The sequence below is a fragment of the Myotis yumanensis genome, unplaced genomic scaffold, assembly GCF_028538775.1.
Source record: "Myotis yumanensis isolate MYYU_CA2020_CCGP unplaced genomic scaffold, mMyoYum1.0.hap1 SCAF_10, whole genome shotgun sequence".
NCBI classification, from domain to species: domain Eukaryota; kingdom Metazoa; phylum Chordata; class Mammalia; order Chiroptera; family Vespertilionidae; genus Myotis; species Myotis yumanensis.
Window position 1 is genome coordinate 41,125,675 of NW_027223761.1, and position 25,329 is coordinate 41,151,003.

The window sequence follows — 25,329 nt, forward strand, 5'->3', positions numbered from 1 at the left end:
TCTTTTTTATGTCATTTATTGGCTAAACATATGCTCCAAATCTAAATTTATAACAAAATAAATTATTTAAGGAATCAAATCCTTTCTGTCTCTAAAGGAAACCAGGAACTTTAGATTTTAACATATAATAAACTATATAAAGGACAGAATCTCACAAAAAACCTAGTGTTTCTTATGTAAAATTATTGATATTTGAAAAAAGATTAATAAGAAATCAAGAGGCATTCTTAGAATGAAAAATGTGGGACACTCGGTCTCGAATCTGTTTGGTCTTTACACCATACACAATAGGATTGAGCAATGGTGGGACAAGCAGGTAAAGGTTGGACAGAAGAATATGAATATAAGGTGGAATGTGGAAGCCAAACCTGTGTGTAAAGAAGGAGAAGAAAGCCAGGAGGTAAAACTCAAGGAAGACACAAATGTGAGCAATGCAGGTGTTAAAGGCTTTCAGCCTGGCTTCCTTCTGAGGCAGACTGAAGACAGTTATAAATATTTGAATGTAAGATACTGTGATGAAGATTATATCAAAGCCAAGTACACTGAAAGCCACAAACAGACCATAGATCTTGTTGACTCTAGTATCTTCTGCTGCCAATTTCACGATGGCCATGTGCTCACAGTATGAATGGGAGACCACAGTGGTCCAGTAATACTTCAACCGGCATTTGATGAGGATGATACTAGGAATCGCAAGAAGGGCTCCTCTGAGTGTCACCCCAACCCCAATCTGAGTGAGAAGTTGGTGGGTAAAAATGGTTGCATGTCTCAGAGGATGACAGATTGCCACATAGCGGTCCAGGGCCATGGCCAGCAGGATACCTGACTCAATGGCCTGGAAGGTGTGAATAAGCCACATTTGCAAGAGACAGGCATCAAAGTGTATCTTTGACAGATGAAACCAGAATATTCCTAGCGTTTTTGGCAGGATGCAGGTACTGAGAGCAATGTCTGTGGCTCCAAGCATTGCCAGGAAGAGATACATGGGCTCGTGGAGGCTGCGCTCAGATTTGATGATGACCAGGATCAGAGAATTCCCAAACAGAGCAACGATGTACATGGCACAGAAAGGGATGCCAATCCAGGCCTGAACAGACTCCAGACCGGGGATCCCCACCAGTGTCAGCACCGAGGGCATGAAGACTGTGCCATTGAGCTTGAACATGATGGCTTAGACTCCCTGCTTTAAAGCTACTGATTCAAGGTTTCAGTGTGGGTTATCTCTCTTGTATTTTCTGTTCTCACTTAGATTTCTGCAAAATCTGAACTGGAAACATTTTTTACCTAATAGAATAACAGCCATATATTAATATTTGTTGTAGTTGCTTATGTAGAAAGCTTTTTAAAATCACAATCTGATTGATTAATAATATACCTATTTTTTCATATGTGTGCAAAAACATATTATTCAAAATTATTTTACTAGAATAAATCAGTAAACATCAAAACCAAGAATATGAAATGTCAAATATACTCTGCATCATGGACATCCAATTGTAAATGGGCCAAAAATGTGGTCTATTACATTGCTCCCTTAGCCTCATAGTGCTATACATTCAACAGGTTATTTGTTTGTTTGCTTGTTTTTCTGAATCACCCCTCATCTTCGCTAGCGAAAGAACACATCAAGCTCTCTAGCCATTTACCTCTCCCTTATTAATTCTTATTTTCAGCTCCTCATACCTTCACTGAAGTTCTTCATGTAAGACCCATATTCTCTCAGTTTATCGTTGCTGCCTGATTCACATTTTTCCTGATTCACATTCTTTTCTAACTCTTATTCATTATAACACATTAACTACTCCTTGACCATCTGACACAATGTCCTTGTCCCTTTAATTATCTACCAGCAAGTGTCTGAAAACCTCACATTATAATCTATACATTTATTTTATCCAACAAATAAACTAAATAACATTAGAAAAATATCACCATTCTGGAATGGTTGCCACTAAAAATTATGCAGCTCTGAGTTCCATGGCTGATTTCTAGTTATTTCTATTCATACATTTCTCCCTTTTTTCACTCTATAATAATTTATCTCCAGCAGATATATTTGTTACAATTTTACTAATTCATATTTTTTCTCTTTGCCATTCTTCACCTCAGTAGGAACGAAGTCTCTTTAAGCTAATTTCCCTAATTAAGTTCTGATATCTACTTATGATTTCCTACTCCTACTCTATGAACTTATTACTTCCCCCCCAAAAAAACCCTGCATTTTCATCATACACTCAATTACTAATTATTTCCTTTATGATAAAATATGTTTCAGCTTTAAACACATTTTTTATAATAGGTACTGTCATTTCCTCTTGCTAATATTCTCTATGTCATTTTAATTGCCTCTATAATCCTGAGTAATAATTTGCAGTGTTTTGTTAATCAGTATAAGAGATTTTTCAAAACATTGCCATAAACATTTGCATCCACATCTTTTTAAACATTATTACTCTGAAAAAAAAATCAAATTGAAATTCTATCCAAACAAAATGAACTGTTTAAAGGTCTCTCCTAAGTTGGTATTAGTGAGAAGCGCTACATAATTTTCTTTATAAAACTCATGTTTTGTTTCTATAACACACTTTATCCTGTTTTTCTTCCTGTATCAAAACAACTCATTTGTTGCTCTGTCTGAATCCTTTTACACTGCTGATGCTGTGAATTCAATTGAGGACTATGTTCCTCTACATGTTTCTCTTTACACTCATTTTATATATCCCCTGCCCAGCAGTATTGCCCAGTCCATAGTGTCACTAACCACTGCTTAAGAGTAAATAAATATTGCCTCTACATAAATCTAACCTGAACACAGGACACATACACTAAACTGACTTCTAAATAGTTCCAACTTGGTGAAGTGTCTCTACTTCTGGGAGCAGGGACAAGTAGTAAAAACATTACCTTCTGTATAAAGAATCTCCTAATATTCTAGACAAAATTTTTTTTCTGTCCTCAATATATGACTATTAAATACACCTACTTGAAATTAATATTTTATTTTCTCTATAACTATTTAATATGAAAAAAATGCATAAAACTTAATGCAGATGCAAATTCACTTGCCCTGTTTTCAGGTGTATATCTGCATGGAAGGGTGTGGAGATTAGCAAAAGTAAAGAATAAGTCTAGGAAAAATGCTAAGAATCTGAGTATCTTAACATATAAGCTTCCTCTGTTTATCTTTTGGTATTATATTCAAATACTCACCTAAATCAGGAGATATGCTTGCTGTAGTTAAAGATCTAAAGAGATTCACCATATATGACAAGGTAAAAGTGCTAACTAGACCAAGAGGAACTCAGTACTACTTGTTTATCCTCTTATGTCTTAGGTATAATCCTGACAACCTAAGTATCATTCTCCTTTTAGCATTTTATAAGAGTAACCCCTCATGTATAATTATAGGGTGCAATTTCCCACAGTCCCCATAGATCCTTTCTAACATTTCTCTGTGTTGATCCCAGAAATGCCTAGAAAAATATATACTCACTAACTCAATTCTTCGGTCTTTTTATGTGCCTACATTGACATGCTAATGTAACTATATATGCAGTTATAAAGAAATGGTTTTCAATGAGACAAATAGGGGACAAATATAATGTCAGCAGTTGGGCAAGACTATGATGCAATTCTCCTGAGGAATGGAGTTAATAGAGAACATGTCATGTCATAAACAATAAATTTTTTTTTTCAGCTTTCAATAGCTTGTAAAGATGAAGGTACAAATATTGGGGAAAAGAAGCTGAAAGAAAGAAATGGAAGTAGAGCACCCTCCCTAATAAGAGATCATCCAAACACTTTTGAGATACCTATTTAGAACCCATCATTTTTTTTCTCTTTAAATCGGTAAACAACTTTTCTATCTTTTATGGAAATAATTATTCTTAAAACTGTTAAACTATAATATATAGTTAAGAAAGTGAATGAAATATAGAATCAAATAAGTGATAGGAAATATGTGTATTTCATTCCAAATCTTTAATTTCTAGGCACTTCATTACTTTCAAATGTTAATATTTGACACTCTGACTTTGCATTTCAAGAAAAGTCAAGTATCAATTTGAAAATTTTAATAAATATAAAAAATTATTTTAAAATATGAATAAATAGCTGGATTTTTAGCATACCTAGAAACAAAAATTAATTCATTTGCACTTTTATTTCACTAAAGGCCAATGAAAACTTGTTTACCATGTTGAACATTTGGGAAAGTGGAAGTTCATGCCATGGCTTTATTTGATTATTGTTTTTAGGCATAATTTTGTATAAATGAAAAATAAAATATAACTTTTTAATATTTTGGTAAGATGCTATTTAAATATAGATGACTAAAACTAAGAAAACTAAGTGATAACTGATTTAATTCAAAATGTCCAAAATTGCTCAGCTGGCGTGGCTCAGTGGTTGAGCACCAATCTATGAACCAGGAGGTCACAGTTCTATTCCTGGTCAAGGTATATGCTTGGGTTGTGTGCTCCATCCCCAGTGTGGGGGCATGCAGGAGGCAGCTGTTCAATGATTCTCACCATTGATGTTTCTCTCTCTCTCTCCCTCTCCCTTCCTCTCTGAAATCAATAAAATTATGCCATCATAATGCACATGACAACCCAGTTGAGGCAGTAGGTACAGTTCTGGGCTAGCAAGATTATTCTTGTAGGTATTGTGATATTGGCAAATATGTTGGGGTTATTGTCTCAGCATCAAGACGCATTCAGGAATCTGGAGAAGGCTGTTCATAGATTAAATAGTCCAGAGACGAAACATAATTGTGAAAGGCATTAGGGTGTCAGAGGAGCTTAACTAAAGGAGCTAAGTTCTAAGGCCTAAGGTTTTAAAGTCTAAGGACCCATGCTTTTTTTTTTTTTCAAGAGAAACATCAAAAGTGCTTTATTCAAAGTAATTTCCATCGCTAGCTACACATTTCCTCCATCTTTCAGGTAATTTGTGGATACTGTCCCAGTAGAACTTTTGAGGCAAACCATTCAGAGACCCAATTTTCCATTCTTCGTATGTTTTGAAGTGCTGCTCAGAAAGTGTGTGTGCCATCGATCAGAACAAGTGGTAATCTGAAGGAGCAAGGTCTGGTGAATATGGCTGGTGGGTTAATACTGCCCAGGCAAGATCTTTTAACGTGTCTTTAACTGGTTTTTAAGTGTGTGATGGTGCATTATAATGAAGCAAATTTACTTTGCCATATCTTCTGGCACATTCTGGTCATTTCATGATCAAAGCGAGGTTCAAATTGATTATTTGTTGTCAGTAGCAATCAGTATTAACGGTTTCACCTGGTTTTAGAAGCTCATAATACACCACACCTTCCTGATCCCACCAAAAGCAGAGCATTGTCTTCTTTCCCAAGTGATTTGGCCTTGCAGTTGATGCTGATGGTTGACCTGGATCAACCCACGATTTTGTGCATTTGGGATTCTCAAAATAAATCCACTTTTCATCGCCAGTCACAATTCGATTCAAAAAAGATATTCTTTCGTGCTGTTGAAGCAACATTTTACTGATGACTTTTCAGTTTTCCACTTGTCTTTCATTCAGTTGATGTGGCACCCATTTTCCTTCCTTTAAAATCTTTCCCATTGCTTGGAAATGATCAGAAATTGTTTGCTGAGCAACTTTTAACCTTCCTGCAAGTTGTTTTTGAGTTTGACACGCATCTTCATCCAATAATGCTTGTAATTGTTGGTCTTCAAACTTTTTCGGTTGACCTGCATGTTCTTTGTCTTTCACATCAAAATCATCACTTTTAAAGCACTTAAACCAGTGTTTGCAAGTATCTTGAGATGGAGCATGTTCACATAAGCTTCCTGAAGTATACGATAAGTTTTCCTTCAAAATAAAGTAATGAGCAAGTGCCGCTGGTGTAGTAGTATCATGCAAGATTCCCAAAATAAAGTAATGAATTAAAACTTCCTACAAATGTTCTTTTTTTGGCACGAAATTCGACATTTTTAAGTGTAAAAATATCTATGATGTTAACACCTTCAGCAAATTTGACATATAAAGTTTTGAAACTTGCTGTCAATACAACAAAATAGCATACATATCAAATCACATATATATCAACATATGTGTAACTCCATCTATTGAAAAAATCCGAATTATTAACTGGTACACCTAGTAACTTCCCTTTTTCTGGACCCCTTGGGGCACAACCTAATGTGCCTGGGCACCAGGACAGATAACACAAATTCCTTCCAGGTCATCATGTTAATTGTTCCTGCACCTACTAAGCATGTGTCTATCATTTTACTTTTTATCCAATCCCAGGGGTTCTCCTCCTTCCACACACATGCTTTTAATTAACACAACTTGTCCTGAGGAGAGACAGAGGTATACACTTCAATGGGTATACAAAAGCATTGTCAGAATGGGGGAATTATCCTACAGCTGTTTAGGTGTTTGACCAGTAGGAGGCAATAACATGTAGATTAAGATGCCCTTTAGCTGTCTGGTAGCCAAGAAATCAATTTAATATATCCAATTCAGGCTTGGGGAAATGCCTTCAGACATTCCCAGATTCAGCCCTGCTGTCATGCTGGAATTGGTCTCTGACAAAATATACTGTGGATTTTGGAGAACTAGAGTTGTTAAGACCTTGGAGGAAATTTGGTAGAGCACAGCATCAACAGAGCACACTGTTGGTGAAGTTGTGCTTTTTTAATAAGACCTCCATCATTTTTTTTAAACAGTACTGAAAACACAAAGGTAATTCATATGGTGTCTCCATCTTCAAGGCAGTTCCATCGAATTTGAGATGATACAGTCATAAAGAAAGTTCATGATATTAAGGTGCTAAATCTAATAATTGTATCTCCTATGATGAACTCAAGGTCACTGGAATGAAATTAGAAAATCTTTCAAAGCCTTTCTACCTTGAAAGAGAGAGAGAGAGAGAAGTATCAATGATAGGAGAGAATCATTGATCAACTGCTTCTTGCACACTCTACATTGGGGATCATGCCCAGGCATGTGTCCTGACCAGGAATCAAACTATGACCTCCTGGTTCATAGTTCGACACTCAAAAACTGAGCCTCACTGGTCAGGCAGATTGTATTTTTTCTAGGAATATGTACATTTTTTTAGGTTGTCCAGATTTTTGGAGTAGGGTTGTTAATAGTATGTTTTAATAATCCTTTTTATGTATGTGGGGTTGGTTGTTACTTCCCCTCTTTCATTTTTTATTTTGTTTACTTGGGTCCTCCATCTTTGTTTCTTGGTGAGCCTGTCATTTATTTCCACTCTGATCTTAATTATTTCCTTTCTTCTACTTACTCTTGGCTTTTCTTATTGCTCTCTTTTTAGTGCTTTAACTGGTAGGATTAGATACCTTATTACCAGTGCTTTTTTGTTTGTTTGTTTCTTGAAGTACTGGAGGCTAAGAACAGTAGTTAGCATAATAAATGTGAGAAGTTCATCAGAAGGCTTATTATTAAGCATATTATTATCTGCTGCCAAACAGCTGAGGGCAATTCCCCTAACCTGATCATCCTTTATTATTTACCAAACCTTACCTTGGATATGAATATCTGCTTTGCTAAAGGACAAAATGTGTGAGTAAAAAGCCCTGGTTCCCAACATTTGGGGAGCCACTCCACTAGAGAACTGGCTTCCGTCTGGTTCCCCCCTTCTCCAGATTCCTAAACCCTTGCTGTGAAAAGACTGCTGCATTTAAGTAGGACTTTAGTGCAATGAATATCCCACTCAGGACTGCTTTCATTGTTTCCTATAGATTTTTGATTGTTGCGTTTTTATTTTCATTTGTTTCCAGGATGTTTTCTATTTCTTCTTTGATCTCTTTGATAACCCATTCATTGTTCAATAGCATGCTATTTAGCCTGCTTTTGTTTGATTGTTTTTTATTGTTTTTATTGTCACCTGACAGGGTCTTGATGGGGGGGACCTCAGGCTGAACCCCCACCACGTAACCAGGCCAGGGGACCTCAGCCCGTCTCCCCCCCCCCCCCCCCCCGGCAGGGTTTGATGGGGGACGTGAGGCTGGGCCCCCACCTGGCAGGGCTTGACGGGGTATCTCAGACCACGGCCCCACCCATTGGGGCTTCATGGGAGTTCTCAGGCTGCATTCCCACCCAGCAGGGCTTGATTGGATTGCTCATCTTCCTTTTGTTAAGTTGCATGAATTCTCTATAAATTTTGGAGCTTAAACCCTTCTCAAATATATCACTGACAAATACATTCTCGCATGCAGTGGGCTCTCTTGTTATTTTGTTGATGGTTTCTTTTGCTATGCAGAAGCTTTTTATTTTGATATAGTCTCATTTGTTTATTTTTTCCTTGGTTTCCATTGTCCTAGGAGATGTAAAGATAGTGCTACACAATATATCTGATATTTTGCTGCCTATGGATTCTTTTAAGATTTTTATGGTTTCCCGTCTTACGTTTAAGTCTTTTATCCATCTGAGTTTATTTTTGAGTATGGTGTAAGTTGGTGATCTAGTTTCATTTTTTGCATGTATCTGTCCAATTTTCCCAAAACCATTTATTGAAGAGCCTGTCTTGACTCCATTGTATGCTGTTGCCTCCTTTGTCAAACATTAATTGAGCATAATGGCTTGGGTCTATTTCTGGGTTCTCTGTTCTGTCCCATTGGTCTACATGTCTGTTTTTGTGCCAGTACCATTCAGTTTTGAGAATAGTGACTTTGTAATATACCTTAATATCTGGTATTGTGATAACTCCAACTTTGTTCTTCTTTCTCAGTATTGCTTCAGCTATTTGAGGTATTTTTTGATTCCATATAAATTTTTAGGGAGTTCGTTCTAGGTCTGTGAAATATGCTATTGGTATTTTAATTGGGATTGCATTGAATGTATAGATCTCTTGGGTATTATGGACATTTTAAGGATGTTGATTCTACCAATCCATGAACACAGTATGTTCTTCCACTTGTTTATAACTTTCCCTCTCTTTTCTTTTTTTAGCATCCTGTAGTCTAAGTACTGGCCTTTTACCTCATTAGTTAAGTTTATTTCTAGGTATCAATGGTAAATGGAATTCTTTTTTTTTAGTTTCTCTTTCTGTGAGTTCATTATTGTTGTATAAAAGTGCCATAGACTTCTAGGTTTTAATTTTGTATCATATTACATTTCTGAATTCATTTACAAAATCTAGTAGTTTTTGCTGTAGTCTTTAGGATTTTCTATGTACAATATCATGTCATCTATGAATAGCAAGTTTCACTTATTCTTTTCCAATTTGGATACCTATGATTTCTTCTTCTTGCTTGATTGCTATGGCTAGCACTTTTATAATAATAAAAGCATGATATGATAATTAGACCAAATATGCTTCCAGAACACTTCCTTCTGGACAAAGCTGCAGCAGGCAGGGGCTGAGGCAGAGGCACCAGCTTAATATAATGCTAGTGTTGAATAAGAGTGGTGATAGTGAGTATCCCTGTCTTGTTCCTCTTTTTAGAGGAAAAGGTTTTAGTATTTGCCCCTTGAGTATCAAGTTGGCTGTAGATTTGTCATATAAGGCTTTTATTATGTTGAGTTATGATCCCTCTAATCCCCTTTTGCTGAGAGTTTTTATCAAAAACGGGTATTGGATTTTGTCACTTGCTTTTTCAGCATCAATTGATATGCTCATGTAGCTTTCGTCTTTCAATTTGTAGTTGTCTTTCTTTGTAGTGTCTTTATCTGGTTTTGGGATTAGGGTAATGCTGGCTTCATAGAAAGAGTTTGAAGTGTTCCTTCCTCTTGAATTTTTTGGAATAGTCTGAGGAGGATCAGTGTTACTTTTTCTTTGCATATTTATTAAATGTCCCTCGTGAAGCTGTCCAGACCAGGGATTTTGTTTGCTGGAAGTCTTTTGATTACTGCTTCAATTTCATTGGCAATTATAGGCCTATTCAGGTTTTCTGATTCTTCCTGATTGAGTTTTGGAAGGTTGTATTTTTCTAGGAATAGGTACATTTTGTCTAGGTTGTCCAGGTTTTTGGAGTACAGTTGTTAATAGTATTTTTTTTAATAATCCTCTTGGCTTTTCTTATTGCTCTCTTTTTAGTGCTTTAACTGGTAGGATTAGATACCTTATTACCAGTGGTTTTATTTTTTGTTTGTTTGTTTGTTTTTTGAAGTGCTGGAGGCTAAGAACAGTAGTTAGCATAATAAATGTGAGAAGTTCATCAGAAGGCTTATTATTAAGCATATTATTATCTGCTGCCAAACAGCTGAGGGCAATTCCCCTAACCTGATCATCCTTTATTGTTTACCAAATCTTACCTTTGATATGAATATCTGCTTTGCTAAAGGGCAAAATGTGTGAGTAAAAAGCCCTGGTTCCCAACATTTGGGGAGCCACTCCACTAGAGAACTGGCTTTCATCTGGTTCCCCCAATGCCTTCCAAATTTATGTTTCTTGTCTAGTCTCTATCCATTCATGTCACAGCCCCTTCTCCAGATTCCTGAACCCTTGCTGCAAAAAGACTGCGGCATTTAAGTCGGCCTATAATGCTATGAATATCCTACTCAGGACTGGTTTCACTGTCTCCTATAGATTTTTGATTGTTGTGTTTTCATTTTCATTTGTTTTCAGGGTGTTTTCTATTTCTTCTTTGATCTCTTTGATAACCCATTCATTGTTCAATAGCATGCTATTTAGCCTCCTTTTGTTTGATTGTTTTTTATTGTTTTTATTGTTACCTGACAGGGCTTGATGGGGTACCTCAGACCCACCCCCCGCCTGGCAGGGTTTGAAGGGGGACCTGAGGCTGCACCCCCATCCCAGCGCCTGGCTGTGGGACCTGAAGCTGCGGCCCCCACCTGGCGGGACTTGACGGGGTATCTCAGACCTCAGCTACCACCTGGCACGGCTTGACGGGCGCCCTGAGACTGCACCCTCCACCTAGTGCCAGGCCCAGGGATCTGAGTGTGTGTCTCTCACCCAGAGGGGCTTGACAAAGGTGGGGCCGACTGGGTCTGAATCTTCCCCAATTTAGTGGGACATGTTGTGTCTGGGTCTCACGTGATTTTGAGGTGCCAAGGGTGGGCAGGGACTTGCCTCTGGGTCCTGCAATGCTCCCCACACACTGACAGAAGGAAGATTTTCATATACATTTTACTAATTTTCTTTTATCTCTGACATTTCTATTATAGAGAAAGGGCAAATAGCAATATCAAAATATTTCCTCTAATTAATCCCCTTTTAATGTGCACGAATTTTGTGCACCAGGCACTAGTTTATATATAAGATTTGTTTCCTGAATTAGAATTGCCTTGGAAATATACAAAATTATACAGCTGCCAATGTCTAACTTGATGGAGTCTGGGCCCTGCATGAATGTCATATTTGCAAATACCTTGGTGGGAAGGAAGTTTAAGGTAAGGAGAGGCAGTTTTATTGGTGGAATCACAATGCTAGAAAGAGCCTTCAATCAATAATTTATCAAAGAAATGTTGGTATGTTGTATAGAAATACCCGTCCCTGCTTGTCTAAAGTGATGCTAAAAGAGAGAAGTGAGGAGGAGAGAAAAGCAGGGCTCAAGGTATAGTGGATTTCGGTGTTTCTCTGTCTAAAGTATCATTCCAATGTTTGTTTATTTTTTTATTTTTTCTGATTTCCATGAACAGGTAGAAGAAGAAAGAGAAGATGGAATGGGGGAGGAAGAACATCACCAAGCAGCCTGATCACGTTGGCCCAACATAGGCATAGGTGTCCAAATACTCAGTCTTTGCATGTGGGTATCACTGAGTGAGCAGGTGATTTTGCTAATGTATATACTGGGAAAACTTTTTGTTGGGCTAGTGTCCATTGTTTCATTCATTTAAAAAATGCTAAATAAGCTGTTGAGGTTGATTCTCTTATTTCTGTCATTCAATATTTGTGTGACTAATTGAGAATAGGTCACAGACCAGTACAGAGAATCACAGTTTGTCAAATTTGGCTCTTTTTCAAGGAAGGACGCTGACCTGCCATACCTATTCCAAATGGCACCATGTTCATGCCCTCTGTGCTGACCTTTATTGGGATCCCTGGCTTGGAAACTATACAGTGCTGGTTTGGGATTCTATTCTGTGTTATGTACCTCATTGCTTTGATAGGAACTTTCACTCACCATCTAATCTGAACCCAGTCTCCATGAGCCTCTTGGCCATATTGGGAGCCATAGACATTGCACTTAGTACCAGCATTGTCCCCAAGATGCTTGGTATTTTTTGGTTCCACTTGCCAGATATGAATTTTGATGCTTGCCTTTTCCAGATGTGGCTCATCCACACATTTCAGGTTATTGAATCAGGAATCCTGTTGGCCATGGCTCTGGACCACTCTATAGCAATCTGTTATCTTTTGAGGCATGGTACCCTATTCACTCAACAACTAGTCTGGTCTAATTAGCATATTACACTTTTATCATTATAATTGTACACCTGTAACCTATATAATTTCATGACCAATATCACCCTAATATAATCAACAAAATAAAAGAAAATCATAATCTCCCATATGATAGTCAAATAGGTGACAGCTTAATATAATCAAGCAATCTTAATGGACTCAGGGAAAAAGGCAAATTATATGTATGTGTTAGTAATGTCCTGATTATGGCTCTATTCTTAGCTTTGGGATTTCACTTTCTACTGCTCCTCAGAGAAGGTTATGTTTTAATATATTCCACTGTCATTGTACTAAAGATTTGTTGAGGTGGTAGAAGATTTATGTTACTTTCCTCCCCTCTTTCCCTATATTCCCTTCTTTGCATGCAGTGGTTCCAATCTAGTTCTTTGATGACCTATCCTCTATTGACTATATCCCCCCCTGCATCCTCCAGAATGAGATTCAGAAGGAATGAAGTGGGCTGAAATGTTTGACTGTTAGAAGAGATAAGGTCTCAGTATTGCCCTCTAGCTAAGACTTTTCACCTTAGAGACGAAGCTTTTTTTTATTCAGGGTTCGGGAAGTTTCACATTAACTTCTCTTTCAACAGGGGATATTTCTTTGATCCTAACTGTGAATATGTTGGTGTTTTTAGAAGTAAAGTCTATGTAATATGTGGGACACCTCTGAATGAAGACAATGGAGTTTCTCATGCTGATGATAATCTAAATGCAGCCCCCAGCAACTTGTCAGATTTCATAGTGAAGTGTGTTGACTTTTGTAACTTTAAGTGATCTCTTCTCCAAGCAGCTGGATACTGTGAGCTATACCTCCTTGGATGCTCTTCTCTCTCTCTGTTTGAGGTGGATGATTTGCCCTGTGACCTCATTTCTAAGAAGGCTTTAAGAAAAGTCATTGATATTCAGTTTACCTAGCTTTTTCAGGTCAGGACAGGAGTGACAATTCTGAGCTTGTTGCATGTCACAGCTAAAAGAGAAGTCATTAACCATTTCTTTTTAAGTTTACAATGTAAGTACAGTTTTCCAGGGGAGACATTGTTATTGCTTTGTACTTCATCTTGGCCCAGATGTCTTTTCCCTTCAATCTTATTTCTCCTCTGAGACCCATCAGCCTTCCAGAGGGATCTCCTTAACATTGAAATAGCCTATTACAAAGCAACCATAACTACCAACTTAACCACAGAGTCCTCACTACCGATGGCTACACTGCCGTATTTTTTAACCATTCCAGGATATGCATATTGGTCTAGATACTTCAGCAGAAATTATAATTTGATATTTTTCAAAGACTAATATTTATTTTTTAATCATTACCTACAATATGTCAAGGATTGTGAGATTGTATCTCATAAGCAGAAACTATTTTAAAAGGCATATTCTAAGATAGCAGCTGAAATAAATGAAGGGTAGGCAATGACTATGAGTAAGTTATTGCTGGTGGGTCAGAAGCCTGGAGAGCAAGATAAAAATCTGTGAAATTCTTGAGGGACTGTGGAGGACATAGAGAAACATCAGATATTCCTTCAGAATCCACTGAGTGTTTACTGAGATTAAGTGCCCTCTTTTGTGTATTCACAGTTTGATGAAGGCGATGACATGCAAGTAAAAACAGGACGAGCACATGGTAAGACCTTTAACGGAAATGAAGACTCCATGGCTGCTTGACTGGAGTGGTAGAAATAGAGAAGGCAAGGATAGTTGAGATTTCCAAATGGTTGGGTAATATCTGTTGTTGCCAACAAATAAGATATATTTGTATGGAAAAGAATGGGAGACCTTACTGAATTTAGTTTGGGGTATTTTTATGTGTTCTTATTTCAATACCTTAATATAAAATACATAATGTATTCAAAAGAGAATGTAAGAAAAGACCACTGTATTCCAATACAGTTCTCTACTCTTACGTGGCAGATTACAGGCAAGAGAAAATGCTGACTGACTCAGACACAGACAAAACAGCAAAGCTCAGGGTGTCAGAAGAAATAAGGCACTCACATGGTTCAGAAGCAGTTGGAATGGTATTGCTAATAGAAAATTAGAGAAGTCTGGGCAGGTATTTGGGTTACCTGGCAGACTGCTGAAGATATTATAAAGATTTCAAAATAAGCCTGGGAGAAGACAGAAAAAACTTTTGAGGCGAGAGGGGTAACTGTACAAACAGACCATAATTTGGGGTTAGTTCTCCGTAATTTCCTCTCTGTGCCACATTCTATGGCTCTGACTGGAAGCTTCCATTGTTAAGAAGTCACTTTGCTGCTTTTCTCGTGGTACAGATGACATGTTATGATCTTGTAAGTGCTCCTTTTCTCTTGGTGTAGATGACATGTTACTATCTTGTAAGTTAGTTTATTAAAAACTAAAAGATGATTTTAAAATATTTACATATATTTACCAAGAGTGATTATGCTTGTTTGCAATCTTAGGTGCGTTAGCCTTTTGTATGTTTTATTCTCCCAGAAGGAAATATAAGAATGAAACTTGGCCAAACAAATTTCCAAGTAGAAAACAATCATTTGAGAATTTGCAATCAGCAAGAGTTTGATAAATACTTAAAACCTCTTTATACTCTGAATGTCCATTATTTGTAGGTTTTGTCCTAAATTCTTATCTTTGTCTTAGGTTAAAGACTTCATCCCCTTATGCAGTAATTTCCACAAATCTGAGTTTATTTATTTTGGCTGAAGTTTAAATTCTTAATTTTTATGAATTATATGAAAAAATTTTTAACTTTTAACAGGAAACACTTCAGATATTATTCACATAGGTCTAGAATAGCACCAGTTTGATAGTAGATATGTATACCATAAGCACACCATTCCGCCCCCCCCCCCACGCCCACACACATATTGTTTAGATTTAGATATCTACACAAGGAATCATTGACATTAGTAGTATTTATCAATATATTTTGAGTTTTCACATCAGTGGCATTCAGGACTATAAATTGAGATGTTGGGAGCAATTGTAAGTTTAAAAGCATGTTAAGAAGAGTGAAGTGCATATGCCAGAGTTATGATACCAGGAAGAACCTGGATGATAGGAAGAATGATAGGGGTCAGTTACCAAAACAAAAGGACAGGGTCAGAACAAGAGACACAAGAAACTACTCCTGCTGCTGAGACCAAAAGTGCTGAATTGCACTTGCTTTGTCCTTCATATTATTAGTCAGGAAAGATGCTAGAGACAGAAGGAGTGATGCCTGCATCTGGGAGTCAGGGCTTTGCAGAAAATACAGTGGGCTTATTAACACTGTTGGGATTATTTGCAGCAACTTTAAATCATTTGACAGCATGAAGAAATAATATATTCCATTTTTGTATATATGATTGTGTTACGCTGTATATCTTCAGGTCTTCTTAAGGAATGCATTGAAAATAGGGACAAATTTGTCTTTGATCAATGAGAGGGCATTGATTGGCTTTAATTTTTATAAGTACATTCTATATTTTTGGTTAGAAGATCTTATTCTAAATTCTTGATTACTTTGATATGCTCACTATGAATGAATACTATTATTATTTTTGAAACACCTATAACTTATTGTGTGCGTGTTTATGTACATGTATCCACAGTTGATATCAATTTTTTTGAAGGACAACTTGTTTTTGTTTTTTTCTCTAAAACTGTTTATTTCATAGAATCCATGTTGGCTTTGATACAATAATGAAATTATTATATTTCTAACTGATATTCTAATGGGAAATAAAAACTACAGTGTAGAATTGAATACAGTTCCAAAACATAGGAAAAAATATCTAAAGATGTGAACTCAGTCTTATTTGCAGGTGAAGATGCTGCAATTTAGAATGGTGAAGATGTCTCCCTGATTACTGACAGAGGTTTAGGAGGAGCCAGCCCTCCAGGTAGGCTATTAAATCATGTGTCTGGCCTTCCTACTTGCTGGGCCATAGAAGAAGCACTTTGTTACACTGCTTTCTTGTACCGGAGAGTTAACTGGCTATTGTGTACATGAGCATGCAACTTACTGAGTTTTAACATGGCAGACAATTCTACATATCACTACATCTCTTCTTTCTTCCTGGTTGGTATTCCTGGTTTGCAAGACTTTCACTGCTGGATTGGCATCCCTGTCTGCCTCCTGCTTGTCCTGGCTCTGCTGGGGAACAGCATAATCATTGTCACCATCAAACTAGAGCCTAGCCTCCACCAGCCTATGTATTTCTTCCTTTGCATGCTGGCAATGATGGACATGGGTCTTGTCTTGTTCGTAGCCCCCAGGATGCTTTGTATCTTCTGGTTGGAAGCTCATGGGATTGAATTTAATACCTGCCTAGCACAAATGTATTTAATTCACACATTTTGCATAATTGAGTCAGCCCTCCTAGTTGCCATGGCCTTTGATCGGTATGTAGCTATTTGCATCCCACTGCGTTATACAACCATCCTGACAACAACCATGGTCATTAAAATGGGTCTGGGTAGCATGACCCGAGCTACCCTTATGGTTTTGCCCTGCCCTCTTCTCATTAAGAGGCTACCATATTATACCAAAAATGTCATCAATCATACCTATTGTGAGCACATGTCTGTGGTGAAGTTGGCCAGTGCCAATACTCTCATTAACAGAGCATATGGCATCTCAGTGGCCCTTTCAGTGATGGTATTGGACCTAGGGCTCATAGCCACATCCTATATCAAAATCCTCCAGGCTGTCTTTCAGCTCTCTTCCCAGAATGCCCGCTCTAAAGCACTGGGCACCTGTGCTGCCCATGTTTGCACTATTCTTGCCTTCTACACACCTGCACTATTTAGCTTCCTAACTCACCGCATTGGCAAGAAGGTACCTCCAAGCGTCCACATAATTTTTGCAACTTTGTACCTTCTGGTACCCCCTACAGTCAATCCCTTGGTATATGGTGTCAAGACCAAGCAGATTCGTGACCGAGTGATGGGTCACTTCTTCCCAAACAAGAAAATTTCTGAAAACTGAAATATATATATATATATATAATCTCCACTATACAATACAAACTCTTGCTGGTAGAATCTGTTTCCTGAAGTCCTAGTGCATTAACAATACTTGCACCCTTGTCCCCAACATGCTATTTCTCCATTCAGCTGTCTTTCATCATAGATATTTGATGCTGCGATTTATATTTTCTTTCTTTTAGAAATAAAGGACTGCCTCCTTATTGGAAGCTTTCAATAACTGTTAGCAACAATTGTTATTTATTATTATTATTTCATACTAGAGGCTTGGTGCATAAAATTCATGCATGGGGGGGGCGGTGTCCCGCAGCCCAGCCTGCACCCTCTGCAATCTGGGACCCCCTCGAGAGATGTCCGACTGGCCCATTTATGCTGGAACCCACCTAAACGGGCAGTGTGACATCCCTTTCACAATCCAGGACTGCTGGCTCCCAATCTCTCGCTGCCTTCCTGCCTAATTGCCCCTAACCGTTTCTGCCTGCCAGCCTAATCACCCCCTAACCACTCCCCTGCCAGCCTGATTGATGTCTAACTGCTCCCATGCCAGCCAGATTGCCCTTAGCTGCCCTCCCCTGCAGGCCTGGGTCCCCCACAACAGCCCTCCCCTGCAGGCCATCTTGTGGTGGACATCCTGTGTCCCAATGGGAGGAGCCATCTTGTGTGTTGGAGTGATGGTCAATTTGCATATTACCTCTTTATTATATAGGATTTTATATTTATTGATAACATTTTAATATTCCCAAATGTGGAATGACTAGGCTAATTATTGTCACAAATTAAAGCTTCCCAATACACTGGACAATGCATTTTATACAAACAGGTGTGTGTTTTCATTGTTATTTGTCCCATGCTCTGTTTAAAAGTTCTCAAATAAAAATGATTATTCTCAAGTTTCTTTTGATTTATTATGGTAATAATGATTTAATTTTCAAATAATGATCACCGTGTATTTGCCTGTTTACTGAACACTTTACACATATTTACTTCTTTAGTCATAAAACTATACAGTGAGATAGGTGTTTATTATACTCACTGTATCAATTAGTAAACTGAGACACAGTGGTTATATAAGTTGCACAAGGAAGTAGTAAAGTAGAATTTGAACCAGGGACTTGAGCTTCAGAAAACATGCTTTTTACCTTGCAATATTGTCTAGCATGATGGAAGTCTTACACTTATTCACTTTAAGAATATCGAATACTCTTTTAAAATATATTTTATTCTCCTACATCTCATTTTTTTTTTAGATATTGTGGTAGATTTTCTCTAATCTCCCTTAACCCCTTATTATAATTTTCAGGGATTACTTCTATTTTACTTGATAAATGTCCAGTAAAAGTAGCTTTTTATCACTATTACTATGATTTCAAAATTTATGTGAAATTTCCAGAGACACAAAATCCTACTTACTGAAATCAATACCTTTTGAAGGATATAAATTATTGGTCACATTCATTAAGTGCTCCATTTGAAAACAATTATTTTCTTAATTAATAATATTAATTTTATTTTGTATGGAGCACAGGGGAATCTACTTTGGGCATATGTATAAATGATCTGTAGATTACATTCTTTTAAATTTTGCTCATTTTATTGGGTGAGAGTTCACTGAGTTGGAAATTGATGATTTTTGACCAGAGTTGATATGTGTTTTTCAAATACTTAAAGAACATTTGTGTGATTTCAAATAAATTAATTCCTCAAACCTGTCTTTTTATGTGTGTGATTTCTTTGTGTGTGTTTTTATTTTTTTTCTATGGAAATATTCTTGTTTGTTGTTGACTATATATGTATCCATTTAACTTTTATATGCTTTATATAGCAGTGTGTTTCCTTACACTAATATAATTCATTCATTTCCTCAATGAGTATATCTTGAGAGGTCTTATCAGATATTTTAGAGCTAGAGATGTAGGGAGAGAAAAGTCAAGTTCAAATATTGATTCCATCACTTATAGCTGGTGAATTTTATTTTTAAGTTTGTAAATTGTGATTTTTACCATAGATTGAATGTAAAAAAAATATTTTTTTATACTTTATAGAATCAGAGTAAGAATTAAATGAGATAATGAATGGAACACAAGTATCACAATGGTCAACAAAGCCTTCTTTCATATGTACCAATATCAATGCCATGATAGGGAAATCTACACTAATAAAAGAGAAACATGGTAATTAGCGTACGACCACTACCCTTCCCATTGGCTAATCAGCATATCCTTATGCAAATTAACTGTCAGCCAAGATGGCGGCCGGCAGCTAGGCAGCTGGAAGCTAACAGGAGGCTTGCTTGCTGCAGTGACTGCAGACTCCAACGTTCCCCGCCTCACTAGCCGGCCTCTGAGCTTCAGTTGGAAACATTGTAACATTTATAGAAGATAAACAAAACTCCAGAAACCTCCTGTCAGTCAGCCGGGATCTCAGAGCTGGAGTCGCAACATTGTTTCGAATACAGAAAACAAAGGCCAGAAACCTGCTTTCAGCCGAGCCTCAGAGAGAAAGCCGGCTCTCAGCTCCAGTGACAGCCATAGAAGGTAAATAAGTGCCAGAATAAAAAAAAAAGAAAAAAAGGAGAGGTTTGGAGCTCCAGTCGCCCGCCAGCCTGAAAACGGCCCTCAGCCCTTCACCCAGTGGGGACCCCCACCCTGAAGCAACAAGATGGCGGCTAATTTGCACACTGAAGGCAGGCGGCAGCAGGCAAGGCTGTCTGCGGTCTGGGACCCGGATCTGTGACCCTGCCGGGCGGGATCAGCAGAGCTGCGAGGCCTCCCGGCACCGGGATCAGCATGACAAGGGGCAACGCCCAAACGCCCTGATTGCCCTGGGGCTCTGTGTGTGACAGGGGGCAGCGCCCCAACCCCCTGATCGGCCCTGCTCTGTGGGTGATAGAGAGCGGCGTCCCAACCCCCTGATTGCCCTGCGGCTCTGTGTGTGACAGTGGCGGCGCCCCAACCCCCCCACGGGCCCTGCTCTATGTGAGACGGGGTAGAGCCATACCTCCCCATCGGCCCTGCGCTGAGTGTGACAGGGTGTGGTGCCTCAACTACACCCACCCCACCCCACGGGCCCTGCTCTGTATGTGACAGGGGGCGGTGCCCCAGCTCCCCTATTGGGCCTACTCTGTGCATGACACGGGGGAACTCCCAAAACCCCTGATTGACCCTGCTCTGTGCATGACAAGGAAGAGCTCCCCAACCCCCTGATGGGTCCTGCTCTGTGCATGGCAGGGGGTGGCGCTGCAACTTCCCTATCGACCCTACCTTGAGTGTGACAGAGGGCGGTGCCCCAACCCCCAATCGGCCCTACCCTGAGCGTGACTAGGGGTGGCATCGCAACCTCCCCATCTGCCCTGCTCTGTGCATGACAGGGGGCGGCGCCCCAACTCCCCAATCGGCCCTGCTCTGAGCCCGACCAGGGGCTGCACCTAGGGATTGGGCCTGCCCTCTGCCACCTGGGAGCAGGCCTAAGCCAGCAGGTCGTTATCTCCCGAGGGGTCCCAGACTGCGAGAGGGCACAGGCAGGGCTGAGGAACCCCCTCTCCCCCCGAGTGCACAAATTTTTGTGCACCGGGCCTCTAGTATGAAAATAAATTAGCAAAGGTATTTGTCCAGGTGTCTAAATTGAGTTCCTGACTAGTTATCTCTATCCAGAGATCCAATTTCTTTATTTAACATATCCAAAAGTGAGCATTTTGCTCTTATTCACTCACCCAATATATCCTAATAAATTTTCTTATCTTACCAAGTCACTGCAATCAGCAAGAGAGAATCAGTAGTGTCAGAGCATTTATTAAAAGTCACATATATGCTAAAAACATATGAAAAACAAAGTGAGGAAGAAAAAGAAAGGAATTAAGTGAAAAGAAAAATAATCCAGCATCTATTCCAGATAATGTAGAAAAAGATAAATTTAATATAATATAGTTTTTAAAATGTGTAAATAATTATGGAACACCAAAATAATACTCTGTCTGAGAAAAAAAGTAATTAAACATGTTTAAAGAGATACCAAGAAAAAACTAAGTTCAGTCTTAAAGAATGATAATAATATTATCAGGTAACAGGGAAAGGTTTCCCAAGTACAGGTAACATCACAATGGATGTAAATAGGCCAAGTAAGAAAATTGAACATACATCCATAAGTCAATAGTGTCATAAAAATACAATTAGAGAACTTCAAGGAAAAACATATATTTAGAAAAGCAGCAGGGACTTTCAATAGGATATATAATCTGTCACACTATAAAGGGCATTGGTCACCTTGGGAAATAAAGGACAGTGTAATGACACTAGAGAAAATATCCACAGAGTCTGGTACACAATGAATAACGTTGGATCCAGGTCATAAATCTAGTTTAAAACCTGAATATTTTACTAAATGGCTACATGTTATTTTGCACCTATAGAGTCTAATGTTACTCTTGATCAATCACACAGAATATGAACATGCCAGGTCTATGAGACAACCTATAGTACTCAGACCACACCAGCTTGAGGCTTCTTTCTGTGAATAAAATCTGATTTGAGTGTCACCTTATCTATCAATTTATGGAAGCTTTTGCCCTATACAGTAAGTCCTCATTTCACATCATTGATAGGTTCTGAAACTTCTACAGAAACAACATATATTGAAACCAATTTTAACTTTAGGCTAATTGACGAAAACAAGAGTTAAGTTTCTATGGCATCTCAACCACTTTATAAAAAACTTTGTTGAATGAAATAACATTATTCAAGAACATGCTGTAGTGGCAATTAGGACAGAGATCACATGATCATAAAAGCTTAAAATATTTACTCTATCCCTTTACAAATCATTTTTTCACTAGTTGAATAGGTGAAGTTCATAAGATTTTTAGGTTGATTAAACTATTTTGTATGAGACTGTAATGGAGAATACACGTCCTTATACATTTTTGAAAAACACAAAACTTTAAACCACAGAGTGGCCCTTCAATTAAATACAATTATTGAGGATGTTGGAGAGTTCTCAGAGAGATGCCGACTATTACAAAAAAAGTCCAATTGTATAGCAGATGAATGAAATAACCTCCCTGAAGGTGATGGTGGGAAAAGGCACTGATCTAAGTAACTTTGGAAATAAGTAGAGTGTTGGAACTAAAGGGAAAAAGGCTCTCCATAAACCCTTTACTCTAATTGACAAAGGTTTTATCACAGAGGAAAGGATTATCATATCATAGGGGGCTTTAAACTGGAAATTACCAATGAAATAAATGGCTAACAGATGGTTGAAGGAAGGTGTTTCACTGTTGAAGGAGAAATTTACTGATAATCAAGAAGAAGAGGCCAGAAAGATTCATGTGGTAATGAATTAAAGTGGCAGATATTAGTAGGAACTGAAAATTAGCTGAATTTAGATATAAATGGTTACATATAGAAATATTTATTGATATGTTCACTTACCTAGGTTAGCATACACCCAAGATTCCTTGCTCTGTCAGCAGAGAGACCATAAAGAAAGGTAGCAAGCACCAAGCACACCTGTGGTCCAGTTCAAGAAATATCCAAGATAAGAGTGGAGCAATTTTTAATGCCATAAGGTAAGTCACACACACACACACACACACACACACACACACACACACACAATTGAATGACAACGAAAATTAGAAAAATGAGGAAAAAGAGGAAGGTAATTACTGAAATCAAAATAAAACAAAAAGAAGTTAGTAAATTATCATTAGAATTCTCAAGTTCATACTGGATTTATTCAGTTTTTAAAGAACACCACAAACAACATTTTGAATTAGAGGCTAACCAATTACATTTAAGTGTGTTTTTAAAACCCTTTCTCACTGAAAGATTGAGGAAAAAATTTCACAGACTGAATAAAAAGTCTTTATGATTCTTCTGTCTCTTATGGCATCTGTTGATGAATTAATTCCTCATCCATAAAAAAACTGAAATTGTTTAAATAGCACTTAGAGCCTTAGTGTCTTAAATGCAAACTTTTTTTTTTTTGCACACAATGAACTGCAGAAAGCACAGAATTTTGCTAAGAATAAAGGTTTCTCTGAGTGTTATTTATCTATACTAATAAAAGGGTAATATGCTAATTGGACTGGATCCACCAGACATCTTCCAGATGTCCGACTTCCTTCCAAAGACACGTTGACAGGGGCCCAGGCAGAGTCATTTAAGGGTGATCAGGCCTGTGAGGCAGCAAATAATTAAGGGTGAGATCAGGCAGACAGGCAGGCAGAGGTGGTTAGTGGCAATCAGGCCATCAGGGGCACAGTTAGGAGTGATCAGGCAGGCAGGCAAAGGCAGTTAGGAGCCAGAGGTCCTGGATGGTGAGAGGGATGTCTGACTGCTGGTTTAGGCCTGATCCAGACTGCCAGATTGGAGAAGGTGCAGGCCAGGCTACGGAACCCCCAACCCGTGCATAAATTTCATACACCAGGCCTCTAGTATGATATAAAATAAGAAAAAAAAAATCAGGAAGCATCCTTAGAGTGGAAAATTTTGGATGCTCGATCTCGAATCTGTTTGGTCTTCACACCATACACAATAGGATTGAGCAATGGTGGGACAAGCAGGTAAAGATTGGACAGAAGAATATGAATATAAGGTGGAATATGGAAGCCAAACCTGTGTGTAAAGAAGGAAAAAAAAGCCAGGAGATAAAACTCAAGGAAGACACAAATGTGAGCAATGCAGGTGTTAAAGGCTTTCAGCCTGGCTGCCTTCTGAGGCAGACTGAAGACAGTTATAAATATTTGAATGTAGGATACTGTGATGAAGATTATATCAAAGCCAAGTACACTGAAAGCCACAAACAAACCATAGATCTTGTTGATTCTAGTATCTTCTGCTGCCAATTTCACGATGGCCATGTGCTCACAGTATGAATGGGAGACCACAGTGGTCCAGTAATACTTCAACCGGCATTTGATGAGGATGAGACATGGAGCCACAAGAAGGGCTCCTCTGAGGGTCACCCCAACACCAATCTGAGTGAGAAGTTGGTGGGTAAAAATGGTTGCGTGTCTCAGGGGATCACAGATTGCCACATAGCGGTCCAGGGCCATGGCCAGCAGAATACCTGACTCAATGGACTGGAAGGTGTGAATAAGCCACATTTGCAAGAGACAGGCATCAAAGTGTATCTTGGGCAGATGAAACCAGAATATTCCTAGCATTTTTGGCAGGATGCAGGTACTGAGAGCAATGTCTGTGGCTCCAAGCATTGCCAGGAAGAGATACATGGGCTCATGGAGGCTGCGCTCAGATTTGATGATGACCAGGATCAGAGAATTCCCAAACAGAGCAACGATGTACATGGCACAGAAAGGGATGCCAATCCAGGCCTGAACAGACTCCAGACCAGGGATCCCCACCAGTGTCAGCACCGAGGGCATGAAGACTGTGCCATTGAGCTTGAACATGATGGCTTAGACTCCCTGCTTTAGAACTTCTGTTTCAAGGTTTCAGTGTGGGTTATCTCTCTTCTATTTTCTGTTCTCACCTAGATTTCTGCAAAATCTGAACTGGAAAATATTTTACCTAATAGAAACAACCATATATTAAAATTTGTTTCAGTTTTTTACCTAGAAAATTTTTTTTATCACAATCTGATTAATTAATAATATCTCTATTTTTCATATGTATACAAAGCTAATATTATTTAATATTATTTTAGTAGAATAAATCAGTAAACATCAAAACTAAGAACATGAAATGTCAAATATGCTCTGCAATATTAAATACTAATTATATTTGTTCAGTTTATGGTTTGATTTCTGATTAAAATAAATTCTTTTTTAATATATTTTAATATATTTTACAAGAACCTTTGAATACTATTAAACAACTCTGTTTCCATTTATTCGGCTATGGATGAGTAGTCTATGATCCAAATATATATTTGCTGGCAATTCTCATATTTAAGCATTAGTACAATTCCTTGGAAGTTTACTTTTCTCTCACATATTGAAATTAGGCACACAACTAATACAAATTAAGGTCAATATTCTTTTATTGGGTA

The 25,329-nt window shown here is 38.2% G+C and overlaps 3 protein-coding genes across 3 annotated transcripts; 1 reads left to right on the plus strand and 2 right to left on the minus strand.

Annotated features, from left to right (window-relative positions):
* Positions 1-214: 214 nt before the first annotated feature.
* Positions 215-1,165, minus strand: LOC139018130 (olfactory receptor 52A5-like). The gene has a single exon (XM_070426773.1). The coding sequence runs from the start codon at positions 1,163-1,165 to the stop codon at positions 215-217; it is 951 nt and encodes a 316-aa protein (XP_070282874.1).
* Positions 1,166-16,369: 15,204 nt separating this feature from the next.
* On the plus strand, positions 16,370-17,323 carry LOC139018131 (olfactory receptor 52P1-like). The gene has a single exon (XM_070426774.1). It carries the CDS (start codon positions 16,370-16,372, stop codon positions 17,321-17,323), a length of 954 nt encoding a protein of 317 aa, XP_070282875.1.
* A 6,456-nt stretch (positions 17,324-23,779) lies between these two features.
* On the minus strand, positions 23,780-24,730 carry LOC139018132 (olfactory receptor 52A5-like). Its single transcript, XM_070426775.1, has one exon. The coding sequence runs from the start codon at positions 24,728-24,730 to the stop codon at positions 23,780-23,782; it is 951 nt and encodes a 316-aa protein (XP_070282876.1).
* Positions 24,731-25,329: the final 599 nt, after the last annotated feature.